This window comes from Dysidea avara, chromosome 4, assembly GCF_963678975.1.
Source record: "Dysidea avara chromosome 4, odDysAvar1.4, whole genome shotgun sequence".
Taxonomy (NCBI): Eukaryota; Metazoa; Porifera; class Demospongiae; order Dictyoceratida; family Dysideidae; genus Dysidea; species Dysidea avara.
In genome coordinates this window covers 2,688,755-2,715,416 of record NC_089275.1, presented here as the reverse complement: position 1 = coordinate 2,715,416, position 26,662 = coordinate 2,688,755, and the positions used below count along the sequence as shown (strand labels likewise).

The window sequence follows — 26,662 nt, the reverse complement described above, 5'->3', positions numbered from 1 at the left end:
GTGGATGTTGTACATAAACATGAAGTGTGGGTGTCTAGTAGTGATGTTCACTGTTGTAGCCAAGCACAAGAAGTTTAACACCATATCTGCTTGTCTAACTGCAGTGCCTACTAGTGAGTCAACATTTGAAGTATGGGTTGGACAGAAAGACAGACACATATCTGTATTAAATGCAGAAGATCTAGACACTGTAGCCAGTTTACAAGTGACTAATGATACATCCAAGGTTCCCCATTATGTAGCCCACCTCACAGTAGCTAACCTGGTGTGTCATAGTACAATGATGCCAGCCCCCACTGTTGCTATGGGTGATAGTGATGTGACCAGAAATGGAGGTGATTTTTGGGGAGGGAGGGAGTCAGTGTCAGTGTTTGCAGCTCTATACCATGGTCAGTTTATAACTCAGTGGGATGCCAACACAAGAGAGAACATTGACATTTTGAATTGTAGTGATTATGTGAAGGATAACCCAGGTAAGTGTTTGTGTACATCTAGTGATAGTGAAGTACAGAAAGACTTGACCTAGTTACTTGTATACTGTAGTGGCATATAGTGCAGCTGTGAGGTTTGTGTCTAATTTGTAAGCTTGATGTCTTAGCAGCACAGGCACAGCACGGAGGATGGAATGTTTACCAACTAAAACAGTGTTATCAATTTGTTGTGGTATAGTACATGCATGGATCAAAGGCACCATTTGTAACACAGAAAAAGCTTTGGCAATGCCACAGAACTGTTTACAGATGCGTAGGTAATACATTATAGCATTAATGAAGGTGTAATGTATCAATACCATTCAGCCCAGCAGCTCAGTCTATTTCTCATGAACTGGCAAATCAATTCAGTTATAGTGTTTCCTATACTCCATGTGGACAAAGTAGGCCATTCCAACAATGAAATAACGATGGTAAACTTTATTTGTACTGCATCGTAAATAAGTTCCCGTAACACACACATGCCTTACACTGTATGAACACTAAGATTTGCAGTACTTACTCTCCATGAAAAGGCAAATCTGATGGAGTATATGTAGGCTTATTGATTTGAGCCTTGTTTCAGTGCATTCCGAAGTGATTAAAATGTGAGTAATTTTTTAAAAAGTAGCATGCGTATTTCAATATAAATTAGAATTTTGCGAAAGTGGCCAGTTCTCACTCAGCGGGTCACATATTATTCCCTGAAACATATGGAGGAATTATTAAAGATATTAAATATTGTTGGCCATTTATGAAGTTTTTAAAGTTTATTGACATACATTATGATTAGGGAGTTTGGTTATGTTTCCATGATGTTTCACTGTTCATCAAGTAGGTACATAATAGGATGTATTACTCAGAATTATGTGGTAATGTTGTAACTACTCTGTACACAATAGAGCGTTCTGTGATCTTGATGATTACACCACAATGTTTTGTTGTGTGTATCTGTTATCAGGTGATGTCCCACACATCTCATCACTACACATTGTTGATATGGACTTGTTTGTTGGTCTTCTCAATGGTAAACTGTTGATGGTGGACCTTATAACAATGTCACCAACTGCTGTGTTTCACTGTCATGAGGATTGAGTAAAGCCAATCTTTAGTTTAAAGGTAATACTCAGTGTGTGTATATGTGGCGTGTGCGTGCGTGCGTGCGTGCACTGATAGGCAGTGTTGGGAGTAACGCGCTACTTATGTAACGCGTTACGTAATATTATTACTTTTGTGGTAACAAAGTAATATAACGAAATACGCTATGAAAACAGGTAATATAATGCAAGATACTTTACTTACAAACGTAACGCGTTACCTAAGTAATATAATTACTGTAACGAGTCTAATATGATGTAATATTATTATTAAAAGTAACGAAGTTACTAATCTTGTTAGTAATCCTCTGAGTAACGCCTAACCACAACGAAGTAACGAGGCCTACTGAATGAAGCTTATTCACTAGCTTCTTACTTATAACCAAGGTTTGCACATTGTCCAACAACGCAATCATGTCACGTGATAAGGTGGTAGTTTCACACGTGACAGCTTAAGGCTGTGGTCACAAAGTAATATAATATGTAATATTATTACAGTTACTTTATTTTATGGGTAATATGTAACTGTAACTAAATAGTTCTGTTGCAAGTAATATGTAATATGTAACTAATTACTTTTACAAAGTAACTTGCCCAACACTGCTGATAGGTCAAGGTATACGTAGGTAGGTCAAGCTAGTCTGCAGGTGCTGTCTGTGTCTCACATAATGGGTGAAATCCAGGGTGAGGGGACTGCGGGTGCCTAAATCTTCACCTGTGAGACATGGTATAGCCTCCTGTGGCTTACTAGTCTAGCTGCAGGAGGATTTGACTACACCAACTCCTAGCACATGAGTAGCACACAAGTGTCCTAGTGCTGGTTCAATAGACAGGCATGAGATCAAGTCTCTTTGTGTGTAGTGTGTGTCAGCATTGAAACCAGGTTGGGTCATGCGGGTCACATTATGTTTGGGAATCCAGAATACCTGGGTTTTACCTGCTCTTTTAGTTTGGCAACTTAGATTGGTATACAATACTATTGGGCTTGCCCTTTCATTAATCTAGTTGATTAACTATCGTATTTGGTTATTGTATCAGTACCCATGTTTACGTATTATGCTAGTGGAGTTCGATGTAGCCCTTGGCACATACCTCACGTTTTATTAATCTGAGTCACATCTGGGTCAGTGGGATCATCCAAGTCAGCAGTAGTGATCCTGTTTCAATGATGGTGCACACTTTAGTGTGTCACCTGCTTGGCCTCAATGTAATAAAACTCCAGGTGAAGGCCACACACCTCTTACTGTACAGTAGTAATTCTTAAATTATTTTACTTCGTTGTATGTATACTCACATGTGTTAACATGTGTTAACAGTACTAGTCCAACCAACTATACTTTTGGTCTGTGCCACCCGTCCCTTCACTAAAAGTAACAGTCTGGTGAAATCCCAGTGCCATTTCGCACTAGTCCATTAAATGCATGCCAATGATGTTCACACACAAATTGTTTTGGTAATGTAATGTTTTGGTTTGAATTGGAGGGCAATCATCTCACAAAACCAACAGTTACATACTCTGTTTGATTGAATTCCTTGAAATGATATGGGACTGTAGTCATGCAAGATCTCTTAGAGCAGCTGTAAGGCTTTGAAGTTTTATAAAGTGCAGTACCGTATAGAGGGAAATTTTGACGGAGGGAAAATTTGACGAATTGCTTTCCTGATGATCTTTGGCGGAATAAAATTTGACGAATTATCCGGGTTTCGCGCGCCCTTCCTACAGTTAGGGTCCGCAATCCGAAAAATCAACTTCTACAAATCAATCCCCCTACCATTGTGGGATGTTCATTGTAGTATCCCATTGCTTGATCCACCATGAAACCGGAGGCACGATTATTGTCTTCACAGAAATATCATTTTCAGTATCTCACAAGATGCAAGATTTATTTTTAAAATTTCGTGCTCCACATGCACAAAGGAATGGATGAAACTTGTTACTTAGCTAAATCGTATCCAGAGTTGTTGTAGTTGAAAACTACGCACAGAAATAAGTAATTGGAAGCCCATTGCTGGTCCGGATTGCCTGATAACTCTTTGTACAAGTTCTTAAACTTCCGCACACTAGGTGTGTTAATTTTAGCTTCGGATACTATTCGCAGTTTCGGCATAGCGGCATAGAGTATCTATGGGCATAGTAACGTAAGGAAACCGTTGTGTTGCGTTCCGCTGCCCTCTTTCCAATTTCATATCTCTGGGCAGGTGTCAGGATTTGATACGGTCCTCTTTTACCTCCACTTGCTGGCCAAGCCTCCGCTGTCACGCGCCTGTACTTTCTTAACTTCAGCGTTAGCGAGTTCAATAGCCTTCACTGGCACAGACTTGCTCAACGGACCTGTTGGTTCAGAAAGTCCCTCATCGCGTTTCACCGGTTCAGAAGAGACACGCTTAAAATACTTCCATATCGACATCACCACGCGGCTTTCTTAAAATATCACGTGCAGGACTTTACAAATTTTGGCTGAGGAAAAATTTGGCGAATTTTTGCATTCGCCAAATTCGTCAAATTTAAACCGGCGTCAATTTTTCCCTCTATACGGTAGTCTGGCACCGCCTACCATTATGCAAAAAGTAAGGATCTGGTCGGAAACAAGCAAAATAACGTGCACAAGATTTCGACCAATCAAATTGATCCATTTTTGTACAATTTCCACACTTGATGTCTTGTTGACATATTTTCATGCAAAGTGCAGTCACTAGTGATAGCTGTGTGCATCTGCTCAGATAATATTTGTATGCCTGTCTACCTGCTGGATGTATTCAATATATATTTAATACTGCCATAGCATATATTATTGTTGTGTTTTTCTGTTTCCTTAGGTGACCAGTGGGAGTTGGCAACACAAAACCAAATATCATCTGATGAGTTGTGGCAGTGGCTTTAGATCATATTTCAAGACTGCTACTGGTGGAGAGGATAGTTCAGTACTGAGAAGACCCATTCAGTTACTGGTCTGGGATATTGACCGGCTTTAGTGTAGCTACAATTATTGTGTTTTTAATTTTTACTGCTATCACAACTTAATAATATATCGACATAATAATTTTTCCCTTCAACTGTGATCAAATGTTTTTATTGAGCATGTAGCTATGCTGTTGCTAGATTTACTGCAATTCTTGTTGGATTTTTTTTGCAGCTTAAAGTAGCACGTGCACAGATGTTGTGATTATAATGTCTGTGCTACATCCAGGTGTTGTGTTAGTTTATTTAGAGGCGTGGCTGTAGGCAGCCGTGCATACCTCTTGTAATTAAAAATCTTGCGTCACTGGTAGGGCGGACTCAATCTGAAGTATGTAAGTTTGTGACCTTTATTTCGCGTAACTTTACATATTGTTAACTATTTGTTATTCGTATTGTATCAGTTGTAGCTAAAACGAAGATAAGTGTTGTAACTAATTAGATCATACGGAGTCTATTCCACGTCATCTGAAACGATTATGTACAGTACGATTAGGCTACTCTAAAAAAAATTATCCGTCCTCCATGATGTATTTTGCATACAAGTCAACATTAGTGGATTCCCAGCTATCTACCTGGGCGTAACGTAGTTTCGCCCCCAAACCACAAGGATCACCAATCAGATTCGAGAACGCCTCTGGCATCCATGAGAGTTATATACTCTTACACTTTCGCGCGACTACAATTATACTTTGCAGCGGGTCGGGTTTATTATTATTATATTTGTTACTGTGCAGATATCAATAAGATTGTTGTGCACAGGTGTGATCATAATGCATGTTCAGGTTGGTAAGGTAGAGGAGTGAATTACAAAGGGAGGGGATGTGTTCCAGAGACTGATTGTAGAAGGGAAAAAGGAAAATTTATAAGAGTCAATCATAATGTCAAGCTGTTTATAATATCCTTCCCTTGATGGACGATGATTAGGCATAAAATCATTTGTAGGTATTGGTTTGTCGTGAGGTCTGAGGCTGTCAGTTCTAAGAATAAGTTTCTGCCGGGCGGTTTCTGCGATTGTGAAACGAATGACTTCTCCATAATTGTATACATCTCTGCATACTATGGAAGCTTAAGAATGCAGATAGTTGCAAGAAAAATTGGACCTCACACACATAATGCACCTATCACAGATCTAGACCTCTCAACTCTAACCGTCCCACCGTGAGACTCACAGCTGTCTCATGATCTCACTGTGAAGTCAGAATTTCTCATGGATTAGATGGGATTCTCATGGCGTTAGCTAGTTATTCAACTTACATTGTCAAATGCCATAGAGTAGAGAAATAACTGCAGTATAGCTAGTTGACATTCTTTATGAATGAAAACTGTTTTGTGCATTAGCCCACTTAATAATTGGTGTGTTGCATGAGGCCATATGCTTGAGGTATTAACTCTAATTCTAAGTTGAAAGGTCTGCTATCAATGTCATCCACCCTGGACAATACGTGGGATTTGAAAAAGTATAGGGTTAAATTCTCCAGTACTGGAGCTAAAAAGCTTGTCTAAACTCCATTATGCACTGTACAAAATTAGTAGTGAATTTCGCTACTAATTTCTGGCACAATACTCACTTTTTTTTGTGTAGTGACCTTCACTACTTTTTGTAGTGACCCTCACTACCCTTTTTGTCACTACAAAATTAGTAGTAGACGTCACTACACAAAAATAGTGAGTATTGTGGTAGACATTAGTAGTGATCTTCACTAGTTAGTTTTTACTGTGTGTCCCCACCTCAAAGCAGGGGCTTCTACAGGGGATTTGATTTATCTATTAAAATAATTTTTGGTTTAGCAAACTACTAGTGTGAAAAGCCCCAAGGGTGGGTAAAGATGTAGATGTCAAATCCCCAGTAGATGTATGGGGATCTCTGGGTGGGGGTTAATTGACATTGATAGGTGCTCGTGCTATGGTAGTTTTGTCCCCAGCCTCCCACGCTCAATCATGTTAAGGTCTGAGACTACTGAACCAGAAAGATCGGGATTCGCTACTAATATTGTCAGAAATCTGATGTCATCATAGTTGCATAGACTAGATGTCAATATTATTGTTACATATATACATAGTAGAGGGAATATTAGTGCCCCTTAATATCTAGGGAACTAATTTTCACAACACTATAGCTACTAGTATTCTTGAAGTTAGTTTTGGTTCAGTTAGAATTAAGGTTTGGAAATCCAGTTTAGGGTTAGGCAACTTGGGTTCAGCCATATTCTGTTCAGTAACATCCAAGTTGCTATTACTACCCAACTCTTGATTGACAATTTTTATAGCAAATAACACTGTTGATGTATGTATTATGATTTTTATTCTATCGGGCTGGTCCCAAGAATGCATCCGACACTGTCTGTCTGTGTGTGTGTCCAGTAAATAACATAAACAAATTCTTCAACACCTGTAGTTTATATCACCACAATATTATTATCTTACATTTAACTATCAGGGTTCTGGGAGACAGCAGCTGTGGTATTTGGTTAGAACTTTGATGTATTATGAATGTGTTAGAATCTCTACAATTTTTTCCGTTCTGTTTTTACAAGTTTAAAGCCCCGGGCTATTATCATCAAAATTTTACTTATGCTTTTGAGCAGTATTCAAGAATCAAACCTGTTATGCTCAAGATTATATTTTCAAAATCAAGATTATGCTAGAAATGACTATTTTATTAAGCACATTAGTGTTTCCTGACTGCTGCATTAGAATAAGTGACTGCTCTATTAGAGTATCTTGATCTAATTTTTATAATGTGTAATAAACAGCCAAGAAATGGTTAATTAAGTTATTATACGTGCTTCTTTATAGGAAATGCAGTAATAATGTGTATTAGTGGTGATCTTTGCTTTCTTCATTGTACAATTTAATTAAATTTTCAAATATCGTCCCTATTAGTATATGTAATAGGATGGATGGCTGTGGCATTTGGGATTAATAGTGTGAGCATTGTAAACAGTAAGGAGTAAAATAGTGCAAGGCAAAGCCGAGCACTATTTCCTTCCTGTTTACAATGTGAGAACTATTAATCCTGAATACCACAGCCATCCGTCCTATTGAAAATTAGTCCGACAACCATAGCAACTGTTGCTAGGAAACAAAAATTCAAAAATAACTGCTGCAAAAGATTAATCACACTTAGCAACCATCGCCTAGTAACTGTTGTTATGGTCTCAAAATGACTTATACATTAGCAACAGTTATCTAGCAACCATACCTAGCAACCGTTACTAAGCAACCATATTGTTGTTATGCCTTGGGGCATATATCACTATGGTAACAATAGTTGTCAAGCTGGACATTTACTTCTAATATAAACACACCACACTATTTTAGCCAATCAAATTAGTTTTATAGATTTTTGTCAAGGGATCTTGGTAATACTAATTCTATTGGCTAATCGCTAGATATATTTCAATATAATACGTCAAGTTGCTATTGAGAGTATTATATAGTAACACATTCAGTTGTTGGATTATGCTTGATGCTTTTGGTACCTATTATGCTTTAAATTATACCAGTATAATTGGCCAGGGTCTATTAGTCACAAAAGGCTTCAGATCTTTGATATTAGACAGTCCCCTAAAATAACCTGTATTTTGTTGCTGCATCCTTACTAGTCACTGTCTATCTACGCTACTTTACCATGGCACCATGCAGTGCTCTATCATCAACAAATAGCGAGGTCACCGTCTCATGCTTTAATATGTGATGGCATATAGATTTGTAAGGCTTTATTATTTAATACTTGGTGTTAATGATAAGATGCAAGCTGACCATGCTGTAATGTTGGTTCAGTGTAACACTGACACCAATAACATAACAACAATAACCATTGCTATACCAACAGAAGCCACACTAGATGTCACCTCATACATGAATTCAGTGCACACATCCTTTTATTTTGTAACCATTTATGTATAAATATGTTGTACCCTTGTATTACTATCAGTTGGCTGAAGCTGTGCTTATCCAATCAACTACAACCACACTCCTTCAACAGCGAGCACCACACTTTTAGCTGCTGCCATTCATTGTTTATAGTACATAGAGTAGACCTGAAATATTTCTGAAAATTCCATGGACAAAACACCTGTGCTATTCAACTTGTGCATGTCTCTATATATTGTTAATGGCCACTGCTGCCATGGTGACATGGTATCATAACTCAGGGGCTTAGCCAGGATCATCTCGAAGGGAGTTCAGATTCGAAGATGTCTTGGGGAATACCTGGGTTTTCCCCTAGACCATAAATAATGCATACATAAATTGTGCCCTTAGGCAGTAACATTAAAAGGTTTGTGCATCTAATTAGTACACACTGCTGTTTATGCAGCTCTTATAGATACTATAAAACTACTGTATTTCTAATTAATCTTTACTTTCAAATAGCATACTGGCACCAACTGACACACCTGGACCTCCACACCTGATTTAGCAGAACGTTAGTCCAAAGATAAACATTACTGGTCATCCTGCATGTCCTTTTGATGGCCAGTAACTTCAAAGACTAGTATTCTGTGGCATCGCCTGAAATCAAATCAGCATACTGATAGACACCAGCCTATTATGCTTTTAATTTTGCCTATTATGCTATGCTGCAGTGCTCAAAACGTTTGCCTATTATGCTCATAATTATGCTCAAAATTTTTCCACAATTCCCATGTTTTGTTACTTTCTATGGATAATGATAAACTGACTTATGAACAACTGGTTAAATGTAAAAAGTACTTATTGTGCATTGAGAATTTGGCTGCATTGTAAACTATAATAACAGTGGTATCATCAGTGGCATCAACTGTTCTATTATTGCAAGGCAACCTTTTTCTGTGGCATCCATTTTTGCTTACAGTATGACAGTTATTCTGACTATTATGCTAACATTATGCTTGATGCTTTCAGGCACCTATTATGCTCAAAATTATGCCAGCATAATAGGCTGGTGCCTAGATACTGACAGCCAACTTTCATTTCCAGGCTCTTTCCACACTTGAATCTGTGGCTTTAAAAATCAACATTATTCTTGGTCCTACTGTTGATGGTCAGCAACTTCAGACTTGACTTGTAGTCTTGTACTCCAATATATTCAAGAGACATCACGTGCCCACAATATGTAACAAACATACGTTTATCATGTAAATATACATCAACCATTCACAGTTAGTGCATACCTGACACATTGGTAACATGATCTATCAAATTATATTACAACAGTACTGCTTCCCTTGTAACACACGGTAGTCTTCCGCCATTTCCATTATACGTCTCCATCATGTGCAAGGTTGATCATGTGATGCATTACCTGATGAATACAGGATTTGCCCAATAAGACTAGTGCAGAGCCTTGCCAGTGTATAAGTGGCTGCTGGAGAGCTCCAAGGCTGTGAGTTTGGTGTGATTTTTTCATTTAAAAAATTTCTACCTCTGAAAAGGGGGGTTTGTTCGAACCATCTGAACCCCCTGCCTATGCCCTTGTAACTCACCCACAGAGTTGGGGTAGGTAGTTGCTTCAGAAAATGACTAGTTACTAGCTGCTTGGTACTGTGATTTAATATTGTGCACTATTCCAGCTTGTTTTATCGACGTGCTGTGGTCCCTACTCTGTTTCAAAATTCTAATTTTTTTTGTTCACTTGTTTATATTATGAAAGGAACTGGTCACTAAAGTACTTAGTTACCTTTACAAAAGTAACTACAATGAATAAAAGTAACAAGTAATTATTTTATCTGTTGCAGTTACTTTTGTAAAGGTAACTAAGTATTTTAGTGACGAGTTCCTTTCATAATAAAATGAGTACACAAAAACTTGGAATTTTTAACTAGAGTAGTAGGGACCACAGCACATCAATAAAAAGTACTAAACAAGCTGGAGTAGTGCATGCACAATATTAAATGACAGTAAAACAATAAAAAGTGTTATATGCTTACTGTGGTCATCTACTTGTTTGTTAACTTTTGAGAATTATTATCACTGGTGAACCCACACATACCACATCAAAAAATGGCGCCACGTGCTTCTTATTGAAAGTTTTACTGTTATTTATAAATATCGTGCACTACTCAGCTTGTTTCAGTACTTTTCATCGATGTGCTATGGTTCCTACTCTAGTTGAAAATTCCAAATTTTTCTGTGTATTTGTTAAACGGAATTTTCTACTGACTGCTTGACTGAATGATGCTGAAGGCAAGTGTAACTCGATAATGGTAAAGGCTACGGACTTGATTTTTTACTGGTTGACGTCGCTTTGGCCCAAGAAGTGCCTTTTGGCTTACCGCAATATGTACGCTGTATCCTTCATCGACTTACCAGTGTCCTCCTTTGTGTCCCATTCATCTTGGCTGACAGCCAAAGGTATCAATTTGGAGGCAGCACGAGATGGCTTCCCTTCATAGCAAAATTGTCCGTATTTTTTGTAGTGGCTACTTCGATTGCAGTGGTGCTTTTTGAACAGTTTTTTTACACTACAAAATTTACACAAACAGTTATAAAACTAAGGAAGTCAGTCCAGTTTCTGCCTGAACCAACCCAACTGAGTTTGTCAAGACTGGTCGACAAAAGCTTCCAGCAGAAGAGCGGGAGCCTCTTACACATCTGATGGCAGAATGTAACAATGAGAATGACAGGCAGCAACAAAGCCACCCCATTACAGTGGCATTGTTCTTGATTCATAATGCTGTGTAATGAGTTGAATATAGCTGTGAGACTATATTCAAAAATAAATAACAGTTATGACATACCAGTACTCATGAAGTTTTGAAACATGGTAACCAAGAGCTGCAGGCCCGAAAGCAAGCTGTTTTGTGATAGTGTATGCGTGTGTGAATTAAAGGTGTCTACATATCTATAACACTGGGGAGATACAAAGCACTGGCTTTAATCATTTTAGTACACTACAAGTCTTTGATAAACACTATCTGTGTTTATTGCTCCTGTGAAGTATCAATGCCAACTTAGCTATATGTATGAAAATGGACTGTAGCTACTGATTAATTGTGAGTTGCACACACTATTATCAGACATCACTATACACCAAGTGATCTTTAATTATCTTGTCCAGTTAATGCATGCATGAGTACACTCCATAGTTTGCATTTGTCTAGGTGCATGTACGTATTAAACACTATTGAGCTATATTTGTTTAGTACCCATTGTCCATGTTTTTCACTCACCATTTTTTGAGATACACATTCACAAAGTGATATAGGTACTACTGAGCGATGTGGTATATTATAATTTGTGTGCTAATTAATGGTCAGAATTTTGTGGCATGTACTGGGAGATAACTTGTCTATGACCAGTTGTAAACTGGTTTACAAACTATGTTATGGATTGGCTTGTACGATTCTCTGGAAATTAAGATTGACTGGTTGAAAGTATTAACTCTTGGTATTACAAAGCATAGGACGTTTTAGTAAAACTTTGTAGCACAACTCTCATACTGCTGGCCAGGCAATTCAAGAAATGTATGTATGTAACTATGTGACTGTTGTTGAATGTCTATCAGCAATAGGGAAGTAATGTGCATGTTTCTTGCAATTGCTTACAGTTGAGAATGCCTGTAATGTTCATATTCCCATTACCTTTAATAGAGTTATGTGTCTGCACCATATCATGGCAAAATAATAATGATTGAAGTGTTTGGTTCTATGATTAATGTAATGAATGTTATCAGCTTGATAAAACTAGTTGTGAGTAATCATTCTTTACTATAGCATTGGTACCTCTCCTACACGTAGGTCTGTGCTTCCCTAGTAAGTATTTCAGTGTACCAGCCTTAGAGTGACAAAAAGTTACACATTAAACTTTGTACTGAATTGCATTTACAGTATATTCTGATACTGTAACAATGGTTATCATCAATGTTGGCCAGACTTCAGTACATGTACTTTCAAACTACGTATATGTGACCCAATTTTGGAAAATCATCCTTTTCTGCACATTGGTAAACTTCTCTTTGTAAGCTAAAATGTGTCACTGTGTGTTTATCCATCTTGTGTCTTGATATCTATTAGCACTTCAAAGATATGACCAATTTACTGTCTAATACATAACTTTTTACATAGATTGATACATTGAGTACTGTGAGTGATTAAGTGATGACCAATTTGATGTATTATTGTCTAAAGACCTAATTTTAGCCATTTCATCACCTAAACAAATCACCTAATTTGTAAGTTAATTAGTATCCATGGTTTCCATATCTCCTAGCAAAAAGAAGCCATGGGTGTGAAACTTCATAGCAAGAAGGCTTAATAGTTGCTTTATCCAAAGTTGCAATTTAAACAAAATTTTCTGAAATGTTTAATTGAGTACTATATTCCCACAACTTTTGCACATGCAAAAAAGACGGTTTTCTAAAATTGGATCACATATTGTGTTATAATTACGAAATATATATAGTGTATCACTTTCACACCATGGATAAAAGGAGCCTCCCAAAGTACATTTGCAATGTAGCCTGGTTGGTGACGTGTCCCGGCTACAACTAGCCCATCAATTATATAAGGCCAAAATTGATTATGTGGGGATTGATTAAAATGTATGCAATTAGTACGCATGACTTGGATTTAGCCATGAAAACTACTCAGACAGAAGCATTCTGTTATCCTTGCTATCCTATAATTTGAAAAATGTTGGGCTTAAGGTGACGTGACAACTACAGTAGCTCCAGCTTGTTCATAAGCATTTACACATTTTTGAATATGGACCACATCCACATTACTGATAACATGAAAGAACCACTCTGCAAGCAAGCTTCTGCATCTAGGCCATTGGTAAACTCTGTAATTATGCCATAAACAACTGATTAAATCATGTAACCAAAATTCTCCATGATATCTCTAGATGTCCATTCATCATAGCCAAATGTAGTAGCTGCTGACCCATAATTAATGTTTTCAGGCATGCATTATTATACATAATACATAGTTGCACTCGTATTGGTTTGGGTGATTGATATCGGTCACCTGGCATAGGCTATTAGCCTGCTACGCATTGGAAGTGCTGTAACCCCAGGGCGACTGGGCTTTTGCCTGATAGGTATGGCATCTGTCAGGCATATACAATAATGATATCAGGCACAGTCCTTGTTCCCATGTTAATATCCCATAACATATATCTTAGCCTATATGAATACAATGCCTACACTTTTTATAGCAGGGGCGGATCCAGGAGTTGGCAAGGGGAGGAGCACAAACAGACTAAGTTGTAAGTGGTTGGGTAGAACCAGATTCTCTAGTTCAATGCTGCATTTTTGAAGCAGCAAATAATCAGTGTCTCACTGTTTATTTTTGCCATTTTGTCCTTTTCAGATGGTTGTGAAGTCTTAAAAGCTGTTTAAAAGGCTCTGAATGTCTTAAACAACTGCAAAATGATAAATATTTTTAGAGTCGCTTAGTATGCACGAAGGTGCTGGGTGACAATTTTACAGCTAGTATAGTGTGACTTTGGTTCACTTTGGTTTCGTGTGAATTTGTAGTAAAATGTGCATATTTTCATGAGTTTCTCAGCCTGACATAAAGTTAATAGCTATTGTAATCAGAAGTGTGTCTGGCTCCTCCACAAGGTGAGGGATGGGAGGGGGCATTTGCCCCAAATGCCCCATCCTGGATCCGCCATTGTATAGTACTCCCTATATTATACTTTTATACCCCGTCTATAGCAAGTACAACACCCCAAGAGAAAATGTACGTATATAGGTGTTTTACAAAAGGTACACAGCAAGAGAAAAGTACTGGTACCTGCCCAATGGGCATTATTTCCCTAGACAGTTAGTGCTGGTTAATACTCATTTGTGTATTGAAAGTGCATACATTTCTGTCTACCTCCTAGGCTATAAACACATAATCTGGACACAATACATGACTAAGCCTGTGGAAAAAGAGCACGAGGTTACAGATGCAATACAGTATCGCACAGCACACACCATACTTAGCAAAGTTCCTGTACGAATAATGTAGGGCAGCGCTGAAACTGGGTTACTAACTGTTGACCTATACGGTCCACTGACCTGGATAACAATCCGAGTCAGATCCAAATTTTACCCAGATGTGACCCGATTAATACAATGTAAGGTGTGGTCCATTTCAGATGCTCTACTACTATAATGATTAGCTTAACGATATCTATACAGATAACTAACAATCATTTATTAGGCTTGGTTCAAAATAGTTTAAATTATGACAAACTCTATAAATGGGTGTGGCTTTGTGCAAACATACAAACTTCAACAACTCTTAATAACATGTAATTATGCGGATAGAAATGAAAATGGATTCATGCATACTTATACACCTACTGATAAATAGATGTGGCTTCATGTATGCCTACAGACAGTAATACATAATTCTACTAAGTGGGTGTGGCTCATGAAGGGACTACACAATGGTGTGTCATATTTTCAAAACTAATTGCTTCTTTTCACACATGATCCAATCAAGATCAGACCCAGATATCTTGTAAAGCGGGTCAGACCCAGATGACCAAGAAAAGCTGACCACACTGATATAGGGTATAGACGCAGTGTAATATCCCACACCACATTATCTTAGCTAATGCAATACATTCCTGCAGTGCTCCTCAGCTATAGCAAGTACAAACACCCAATGTGGCCTAGTCCATCCCTACGCCTTTCTCTTTAATTTTGTAAACAGCTTCTTGCCTTTTTCCAGCTCTCACCACTTACCCTGTTTGGAGCTCACCTGATACAGTCAACACTGAGTTAATAGCTATCTAAAATGAAACTTAGCTGTTAACAACTTGTATACTGGATGCTCTTGAAGGTAAGGAATTGATGTAAAACATGAGAAATTTTGGTACGTGTAGCTTTAACCTTTGGTGAGCTACAAAATACTGAATACATAAAACTGGCATTTCTCAATAAATTATAAAACCAATTTTCAGAGACTAGGTCACATACAGTACAACATGTGTATTGACATAATCAAGACAGCAGCATGTCGACTTCATTGTGTTAAGCATCTCTAAAAACAATTATTGTTATTATTTAGATTTGGCTTTGTTTCTCTTTGTAGCTACTTTGGAAATTTTCCTCACAGTTTAATAATGAGTTTTGAGAATTAAATAAAATATTATGGAGGTGCTTTTTGACAGTGTCCAGTAAACATTTGTCAGGTAGCTGGATAGCTAGCACCTTGCACACAGTGCTACCACCCAAAGTTGCCTCCAAATAGCATCTCAAATGTGCATTTTCAAACTTTTCCTTGGGATGTGGAGGGGGCATGCCTCCAGACTGAGCATTACCACTTTCACTTTTACTCTGATGCCCCTGCCACTAAATATGAACTAATGATCAGACACAAAGCATTGCTGGTAAACCTATTGATAGCCAAAATGCCACTGGCCGAATTGCCAAATTGCGTCATATTAACTATCTAATTCACAGAACTACTCAGGGGAAAATCCAGGAGCTGGCAAGGGGAGGGAACAAACAAGTTCAGATCCAGACTATTAAAAAGGGGAAGCCAATCTGAGGAGATAGCTATACAGTCTGGTGTATACACAGAGTTGAGGGTAACTAGTTACTTTTGTAACTAGGTTGCATAACTAGTTGCTTGTAAGGTAACTAGTAATATAACTAGTTACATGTTTTGTAACTAGTAACTTGTAACTAAGAGTAAATGTAGGAAAAATAACTCAATAGTAACTAATTACATTAGTTACAATGTACGTAACTACTGTGGAACCTCCCTTATCCGAACCTCTATTATCCCGGCACCTCCTGACCATTTTTGGCAGCCTAAAGTGGTCACGTGGCTTGTAGTCTGTTGACCATAATGAAGTTTTGGTTAGACAAATGCACAAGGAGGGAGCTAAAGGTTGCGTTTTGTAAAAGTTGTGTGACCCCTGAGAAAACAGCTACATAAAAGAAAAGTGGATTTTTACCAAGAAAATTGGTATTAATGTTGACAGCAAAGGTGTCAAGAGCAAACATGTGCAGTTTGGCTCCATTACTAGTTTGGAAAAAGACCACATTAAATTTTGTGAACAGTACTGTGGTAGGTCATGTTTTCAATTTATATTGTGAGTATTGTGTGCAAAGTTGGAACTATAGCCACTTAATGTAGCTGTGTGAGGCAGCATAGCCAAGTATCGGCCTGGTAATATTGAACCTGGCTATGCCAATTTGTTGTTGTTGTTTCCATGAGCAAGAAACTTTACTCATATTGTTGCAGTCTACCCAGCTGTATAATTATTGGGATGGATTGGGGACCTGGTGGCCTTGTGTCAACTGGGGAAGCAGCTCACCCAGCTGTAACATCAATGGGTACCTGCTGTTTACTAAGAAAGCAAATTCGCTTGTCTTATTTAGTGGTATTGGGGTTGTTGCGGAACTTTAGGTTCCATGACCGCTCTCAGTGAGATCCGGACTGTCCTACTGTGGGTTACTAGCACTGCCCCAGAAAGATTTGTCTGCACAAGGCCGATGCCTGATTGGTGCACAGGCATCCCAGTGCTGCTTTTCTAGCTGTGTTTCACATGGCTGCCATAGGCTTTGCTATAGATAACATAACACAAATCTCTGTTTTTGCATGTTCTATGTATAATTGGATTACATTGATATAGTCATTGTATACACTTCTAATAATTATGTGAAATTGTATGTACACAGTCTACCTGTACTTGTGTTTGATATCATCAGTTTTATGTGAATGCTTTTGCATGCATGCTGTTTAAATTCTGTACTTCAACTTTCATTTTTAGATCCATAGACATGATATACTCACAAGGATATAACCATGACTACTGAATCAGATAGTAAGATAGCTGAAAAACTACAGCAGCAACTGTCAGAAAATATAAAGAGTGAGAATATGTACAGAGTATAATAAATAGAATGAAGAATTAGAAATTATAAGTTGGATTAGGGATCAAATATAAAGGAAAAAAATAGTGAAGCAATTAAGGGAATAGCTAAAAGTAAGAGGGGTCATCTGCATGTACCAGCTATTTAAACAAACAAATAGTCATGGACTACTCCAACTTGTTTCAGTACTTTTTATCGATGTGCTATGGTCCCTACTCTAGTTGAAAATTCCAAATTTTTTCGTGTTAACTTTTTCTGTAAATAATTTTATTATGACTGGTGAATCCACGCATACCGCATCTGAAAAGGCACTGCGCGCCCCAGCTATATATATCAATTATCATGTGAAAAGTGAAGTATCCATTATGCTTCGTTGTCAGCTATGTTCAACCCGTTACACAGCATTTCGAATTAAGAACTGTTCGAAAAGCACCTCCACAATCCACGCATACCAAAAAAGAAATTGTGCCGCATGCCCCAATCATATTAATTGTGACCCTATTTTGGAAAACCATACATTTGGGCACATGCAAAATTTGTGGGAAGTCTCAATTGAAAATTTCAGCAATTTTTTAAAATTAACTTTTTTTCATATTCTGATAAAGCAACTATTAAGCCTTTTTGCTGTAAAATTTCACACCCATAGCTCCTTTTATCTAGGAGATATACTCAGTTATATCAGACCATGTAGTAGTTTACAATGCGTGGGACAACAATTAACTTACAAAATGGGTGATTTGTCCATTCCCAAAACTAAACATTTTCTTGTCTTTAGAAAATAATACAAGTGATATAATTGAGGAAAAGCACAAAGAACACACGATTAAATTCTTCAGGATCTCTTTTCATTAATTTTAGATTGTAGGAAAGGTGATCTTTGTCAACAAAGTGATTTGTCATCAATTTGTCACATCTGATCACTATACAGTTCTATAAACTGATAACAAAATGTTAGTTTGTAATGTACGTATTAGACAGTAAATTGGCCATATCTTTGGAATGCTTCAACATATCATCACAAAATTTTCACACAAGATAGATAACCACTCAGTGCTTCATTGCAGCTATAAAAAAGAAAATTGGCCAATGTGCCCAAATGTATGGTTTCCAAAATAGGGTCACAAATTATAGTCTGAAAAGTGAAGTATCCATTACGCTTCGCTGTCGGCTATGTTCAACATGTTACACAGCAGTATGAATCAAGAACTGTTTGAAAAGCACCTCTGCATATCAAAATAGCCACGATGAAAAATAGGACGATTTCTATTTCGAAGGGAAGCCATCACGTGCTCGCGTCAAATCAACACCTTTCCCTGTCAGCAAAGATGAATGAGACACAAAGGAGGACACTGGTAAGTCCATGAAGAATGCATTGTACGTACTGTGGTATGCCAAAAGGCACCTGTCGGGCTGAAGCGACGTCGAACAGTGAAAAAATGAAGCCCGTAACCTTAGCCGTTATCGAGTTACGCTTGTCTGAAGGTATCAGTCAGTCAGTCAGTCAGTCAGTAGAAAGTTCCATTGAATAAAAAAAATTTAAATTCCGTAGCAACTTGTTGAAAGCGATTCGGGTCGATCTGAAAACTTGTTTGGCTTAGTTTTACCTCACCAATACTGCCTCATCATTGTAAGGGAAAATGGAGGCTGATTTTTGGGTGATGTTATTTCGTGGGCCACGCCTACTCCTTTGTGGTCCCTACTATACAGTTGCTGTACGATGAGTATTATGTAACTGTAACTAAATAGTTCAGTTGCAAGTAATATGTAACTAGTTACTTTTACAAAGTAACTTGTCCAACACTGCAAATAGAAATAGAACAAAATAATTAAGCATAGATTATAGAGAATCTATGAAGTAAGTATCAAAGAAAAAGTAGTGAAACAAGAGAGGTTGTCAATACCTACAGATCATTAGTACGGCATCAAAAGAAAGAATGGTGCCAGGCATGTCATCTTGCATCTGAATGTTTGCCTCTACAATCAAATACTGAAAAGCAGTTGTATTAGTAACTTACAATATGTGACCCTATTTTGGAAAACCATACATCTGGACACATTGGCCAATTTTGTTTTTTATAGCTACAATGAAGCACTGAGTGGTTATCTACCTTGTGTGAAAATGTTGTGACGATACATTGAAGCATTCCATAGATATGGCCAATTTACTGTCTAATACATTACAAACTAACTTTTCATTATCAGTTTATAGAACTGAATAGTGATAAGATGTGACAAATTGATGACAAATCACTTTGTTGACAAAGATCACCATTCTTACAATCTAAAATTAATGAAAAGAGATTCTTGAGAGTTTAATCATGTGTTCTTTCTGCTTTTTCTCAATTAAATCACTTGTAATATTGTGTAAAGACAGGAAAATGTTTGGTTTTGGGAATGAACAAATCACCCAATTTGTAAGTTAATTGTTGTCCCACACATTGTGAAACTACTACATGGTCTGATATAATTCAGTATATCTCCTAGATAAAAGAAGCTATGGGTGTGAAATTTCACAGCAAAAAGGCTTAATAGTTGCTTTATCAGAATATGTAAAAAAATCAGTCAAATGTTCAATTGAGAATTCCCACAAATTTTGCATGTGCCTAGATGTATGGTTTTCCAAAATAGGGTCACAATTTATACAGAGTTGCAACTTACACCATCATGTTCGCTGTGAATTGGGGGATTCATTGCTGGGTCACTTGTATCACCTTTCTTTACTAGAGTAAGCCACCAATGTTTGAACACCAAGAACTTTCAGATGCTTGTACGCAGCAACTTTGCTTGAATTTTGTATCGTTGATAGCTTAGACCTTCACCATCTAACACACTACGTTTTGTAGGATTTATGATTTGTAGGACTTCTGATTTGTTGGACTGTGTGTTTAGCAAAGCATTATGCCTATGCATGACATTTTGGCCAAAAGTTCTTATTTTTGAGCCACACCTCGTAAAGCATACGTAAGTTGTGCATGTAGCTAGATATATCCATTCTACTTCATTGTCAGCTATGTCCAACCTGTTATCCAGCATTACAAATCAAGAGCTGTCCGAAAATACCTCTGCAATAAAGTAGCCAATATGAAAATGTTATGAATAGAAGAAATCACCCACTACCACCACATCGACACCTTTTGCAGTCAGCCAAGATGAATAGGACACAAAAGAGGAAACTGGTAAGTCCACAAAGAATGCATTGTATGTACTACAGTATGCCAACCTGGCTGAAGTGACGTCAAGCCCGTAGCTTCTCTCTACAAGGTGACTTCTTCTAGCTGATCTCTCTACAGGGTGATTTGTTTATAGCTGAATTCTCTACAGGGTGCTTTGTTTGCAGCTGAACTCTCTACATAATGGTTTCTTTGTAGCTGAACTCTATGCAGGGTGAAGTGGCTGTACTATCTACAGGGTGATTTGTTTGTAGCTGAACTCTCTCCAGGATGGTTTCTTTGTAACTGAGCTCTCTGAAAGGTGATTTCTTCTAGCTGATCTCTCTACAATGTAACTTCTTGTAGCTGATCTCTCTACTGGGCGACTTGTGTCTAGTTGTACACTCTACAAGGTGGTTTGTTTGAAGCTGAATACTCTACAGGGTGATTTGTTGCAGCCAAACTCCCTACAGGGTGATTTGTTTATAGCTGAACTCTGTACAGGATGGTTTCTTTGTAGCTGATGTCTCTACAGGTGTCTTGTTTCTAGCTGATCTCTCTACAGGATGGTTTCTTTGTAGCTGAACTCTCTATAGGGTAATCTTTTCTAGCTGAACTCTCTCAAGGGTGATCACTTCAAAGCTGAACCCTCTATAAGGTGGATTCTTTTATCTAATCTCTATAGTGTGATTTGTTTGTAGCTGAACTCTCTACAAGGTGACATTTTCTAGCTGAGCTCTCTCTTGTTTCTAGCTGATCTCTCTACAGAGTAACTTGCTAGTAAAGCTGAAGTCTTTACATGGTGGATTTTGGTTGTTACACTCTCTGCATGAAGACTTGTTTGTAGCAGAACTTCTACTACGTGAATTGTTTGTAGCTGAACTCTCTACAGGGTGCATGACTTTTTTGTAGCTGAACTCTGTTCAATGTGATTTGTAATGTTCTGTATCACTACAGCAATATATTTGTAGCTGAACTCTATATAGGGTGACTTGCTTCTTGCTGAATTGACTATAATATTGACTGTTTGCAGCTGAACTCCCTACAGAATAACTTGTAATGTAATAGAATTCTATAATGGAGTAAATAAATTAGCTGAATGCTCTATTAGGGTGACTGTTCTATTAGAGTATCTCGATCTCGCATTTGCTACACGGAGTTGGTTTTTGAATCATAACTCAGTGGTTTGTAATCTGATTCTTCTGTACTACTCAAGGACTTTCTATGAAGATTATTCCAGCTATACACCTATTGTTAGCTCATGCTCTAAGCGGTTTGCCTAGTAGCATAAAAATAGTCTCGCGTGGCCAGATCAAGTCTTCGCGCGGCATTTATCGATTGATAATTATAAGCGCCTAGCTGTGAGAGGGTCTGGTATAGTTCGAATAGCAAAGTTGTTCTGATACCCTGAGCTTTTTCAGGGTGATAATGAAACACCTGGTTAACTTTCATCATGCCACGTCATTTTTCGGGTTGTTAACAAATTCCTGCCTCGATACGGTTCAATATGGCAGTTGTGGTACAGAAATCTACTCTCTCTCCCGACCATCCTATTGACGTTATATGTGGTTCCTTACCGGCCAAACTGTTTCCTGATAGGCTGTTGATATTAAGCCGGTCATTGCAATTATAAAAAAAAACTTAGAAAAAATTGTGACACAAAAAGGTTTAAGAAACGTACAAAAAAGTGTGACATGACCTAGACTCGAACCCACACATCTAGGTTTGGAGTACCAATGCTCTACCACTGTACTACCGGTGCTTGCTGGCTATTCTTATTATTTTTGTACTGTAACTATCACGTATTCCAAACACAGTGTGGCACTCTTATTACAATTATAATAGCAAAAGCAATGTACAAAACAATTGTACGCCCTTATATACTGCATTACAGGAAGTGTTGTATTACAGTACATTACAGGAAATGTGGTATAAGATTACATCATAACAATTACATCACAAAGTGTATGCATTTAGAGTCAGTCTATATATATATATTACATTCGCTCCTCCTAGTACAAGCTTGTCCCTAAGCTAAGGTCGATAAAATTCTGGTGGTTGTCTTACACGAGATGGGTATCGTGGCTGATAACTGTCCTGAACAATAATGTGTTCGACTGCTGGTGGCTCCCAGGTTTGCTGTAATGGTTGTTCATGTCTACTGCTGTCAGTGGCACTGTTATCATTAATTGGTTGTACTCTAGGTCTTAGTCGGTTAATGTGAACAGTCTTAGTTCTTCTTCCGTCACTTATTGTGTACGTGATTGGGCTCTGGGCTGATTGTATTACCCACCCTCCTTCCCACTTAGGATCTAGCTTGCCTGCAGTAGGGATAGATAGCCACACTAAGTCACCAACTATAAATGTTCTTGATTGGGTGACATGGTCAAAATGGTGTTTCTGTTGGCCACTAGCCTTAACATTGCTCAGTTCAACAAAGTCATACAGTTGTGCCAATTTTGCACGAAGTTGGTCTTGGTAGGTAATCACATCATGTGCTGCTCTTGTGGGAAGAGGTGGCTTGTGTGCACAGCGTCCATACACCAATTCAAAAGGTGACACACCTGTGGATAAATGAACAGCTGTTCTATAGGCATACAATACCAGTGGAAGATATTGCTCCCAATCATTGTAACGCTGGACATAAGCACGAGTAGTTGGAGCAGAGATCGATTAAAACGTTCCACTAGCCCATCACTAGCTGGGTGATAAGCAGTAGTTCGGGATTTACTTATTCCAAAAGCTTCTAATGTCTGTGACAAGATAGTACTCTCAAAGTTTCTACCTTGATCTGAGTGTAAAATATCAGGAATCCCATAACGACTGAATACTTTTATTAACTCTTCAGTTATACGACGTGCAGTTTGGTTTGGAATGGGAATAGCATCAGCCCACTTGGTCATATAATCTTGTATTACTAAAAGGTAACGGTTATTGTGCTTAGATGTCGGGACTTCTAAGATATCAACTGCAACCATTTGCCATGGTTTTCCAATGGGAACGTTAGTTAATGGGGCTTTGACTGGTGCTGTAGGCTTGGTACGCTGACAAATAATACACTCTCAACAATATTTATCAATATCTTGCAGCATTCCAACCCAATAGCCCACTTGGCGTACTTTTGAAACGGTTTTATCATATCCCAAATGCCCAGCTGACGGGGCATTGTGGTGCTGTTTTATCAGGTTTAAACACTGGGAAGCAGGGATGAGTGGAACTGTGATAGCAGGTAATTGTGGGTTTGGTGCATAATGACGGCAAACAATTCCATCAGTAATGCAAAGTTGTGACCATAACTGTTTGTATCGTGACAGAGGGGATTGGCACCACTTGGGGCCCTGTGGTAAGACATGATCGCTAGATGTTTGTGCGAGGGCTGAATGAAGTTCTTGTATGACTGGGTCAGTAAGCTGTTGTTCATGAAGACTCTCTGTAAGTACAGGAATCTGTGAGGTAGCAGCAATCAACTGTGTATCTGGGTAAACCTTTCTGGATAATGCATCTGCATTACCATTCTCATGTCCCCTACGATAATGGATAGTGAATTCGTACTCTTGAATGGCAAGTGCCCATCGTGCTAGTAGGCCCTCCATTTTCTGAGCAGAGAGCCACTGTAGTGGGGCGTGGTCAGTTAAAATCTTAAATGGCCGCCCTAGAAGGTAGTGCCTAAACTGCTTTAAGGCATAAACAAGAGCTAAGCATTCCCTCTGGATTACACTATAGTTCTGTTCTGACTTGGTGAGTGTTCTACTCATATATGCAATAACATGGCCTGATTGTTCTAACACAGCACCAATCCCAGTAGCACTAGCATCTGTATAGAGGTGAAATTGTTTAGCGGAAGGTGTGAAGTCAGGGTATTTCAAAATTGGTGCTTGAGTGAGGGCAACTTTGAGATTGTTAAATGCCAACTGACAAGAAGGATTCCATTCAAATGGTACATCTTATTGGTTAGGTAGTAGAGGGGAGCTGCAATGTCTGCAAAACATGGAATATAGCGTCTATAATAAGATGCAAGTCCCAGGAAACTTCGAAGAGCTGATGGTTCAGTTGGCGTACCCCAATCTCTGATAGCATTAACTTTCTGCATGTCTGGTTGTATTCCCTCTGATGAGAACACATGGCCAAGGTACGACACTTGTGAAAGACCTACATGACATTTGGATCCCCGGAATGTTAGTACAGCTGCGGACATCTTGTGGAAGAGAATTTCCAGGTGTTGTGCATGTTCTTGCTTACTAGCTGAGTGAACAAGTAAATCATCCAGGTATGTGGTGACAAATGGAAGGTCTGCACAAACTGTATTCATAAGTCTCTGGAATGAAGTGGGAGCACCACCAAGACCAAATGGCATTCTGCAGAATTCAAATAATCCAAAGCCAGCACCAGGACAAAAGGCTGTTTTGGGTTGGTCATCTGGATGTACAGGCAACTGCCAGTATCCACTCTTGAGGTCAAAGGTTGAAAATATGGTGGACCCCATCAAACGATCTTGGACTTCATCTGGGCGAGGCAGGGGGTAGGCATCTTTAAGTGTCTTCTTGTTGAGTTCTCTATAGTCAACACACAGTCGGATTTCACCAGACTTCTTACGCACGAATACGGCAGGTGCCATCCATGGACTAGAAATGACTCGTATAATACCCTGCTGTAGCATGGACGATATCTGATGGTCAACTTCAGCTCGATAATTGGCTGGGATTCTACGTGGAGGGATCTTTACAGGGTTGCCTTCAGTTGGAATAAAATGTTCTGCCACATTTGTCTTGCCAGGCATGTTCCGGAACAACTGTCTGTTTTTCGAGGAACTTCATGAAGTCTGGATCTTGGCAGTTGGGAATTTCATATGCATCTACTGCATGAAACAGGGGAATTGCACAGGAATCAACAACATCTTCGTCGGGCTCATTAATTGATGTCACAGCACAAACTTTCTTCAAAGTGTTTCTTGCAGAGTTCAAAATTGGCATGAATTCCTCAGGTAAGTCAGTCTGCTGTGATGAATTGTGTATTGTTACTGGTATTGTTGTAAAGTCAAGAACTATTCGATGTTTATGTAAAAAGTCTAACCCAATATCACAGGTGTAATTAAGGAGTGAACAACAATAAAATTGTGATCAACTAGCAAATTACCAACACTAATACGTGCCACAACTTGTCCTATAACTGGTATGGGTTCTCCCGCTGCTGATATTAAGTTAAGGTCTGTAGGAGGCTGGTGGTTATAGTTTTTAGCAAAACTTTCCATGATTAATGAAATAGATGACCCTCCTGAGTCCATCATTACATCAACACACATATTACCAAGCACCCCCTTTATTACAGCACCCTGTGACCATACTGCTGCTACTACTACATTAGGTAAACCACACTTAGTACTACTACTACTACTACTTAATACAGATACATCACTATTAAAATATCTATTATCATAGTTAAGTTCACACAAAGGGCTTACAGTTCTCAGGGGCGCCTGAAGCCCGACCGGGACGCCCCGTTTCCGTTTCCCGAGCGGCACTCACTGGCGATATGTCCTGGTCTTCCGCACGTATAACATCGTCGTAATTTATTGGTGCAATTTCTTTGCACGTGTCCAGGTTGATTACACCGGAAGCAGAGGAGACTAGCTGGCGGACGAGGATTCCTGCGTTGTGTCGTCAGTGCAGCCACCTGTTCAGTAAGGGTGGTCATCTTCAGTTGCAAGGCTTCAACAGCGTCAGTCTGTTGCTTCAGTCCCACTGCTGCGGTTTTCTCACCACAATCTAATGCCATTAGTAACTTAGCTCTTTGAATAAGCTTGTCTAGGTCATCAATGTCTCCAGCGGCACGTAACTGTTTGCTGACTTCCACCGGGATGCCCGTTAAGAATTGGTGTGTCAACAGTGTCTTTCGCGTGGTAGCATCTGCTTCGGGCATTGCGTGATCCAGTAGACGTTTCAGTTCATGCACAAACACGGAGAGGGATTCTCCTGGGAGCAGGCGGCGGTAATGAAAATTGTCCATTGATGTAAATTGCATTGGCCCCATTCGCTCGATTATCTTTATAGCTTTTCTGTTCAGCCTCGCTTAGCTCTAGCCACACTGCTAGTGCTTCCCCCTCTAAAAGTGTTGGCAGTCGTTTAGCTTTGGCCTCGTTCTCCCAACCATTGGCAGTGCAACAAATATCATATTTCTCA

The 26,662-nt window shown here is 38.7% G+C and overlaps 2 protein-coding genes across 2 annotated transcripts in view; both read left to right on the top strand.

The window, feature by feature from the left end:
- Positions 1-26,662, top strand: part of LOC136253260 (leucine-rich repeat serine/threonine-protein kinase 1-like) — a 172,045-nt gene that overhangs the window by 9,042 nt on the left and 136,341 nt on the right. The gene's annotated exons all lie outside the window — the stretch shown is intronic.
- LOC136253259 (uncharacterized) lies at positions 5-4,598 on the top strand. Its single transcript, XM_066045897.1, has 3 exons — positions 5-473; positions 1,432-1,589; positions 4,385-4,598. Exons 1-2 carry the CDS (start codon positions 5-7, stop codon positions 1,563-1,565), a joined length of 603 nt encoding a protein of 200 aa, XP_065901969.1. The 3' UTR covers positions 1,566-1,589; positions 4,385-4,598.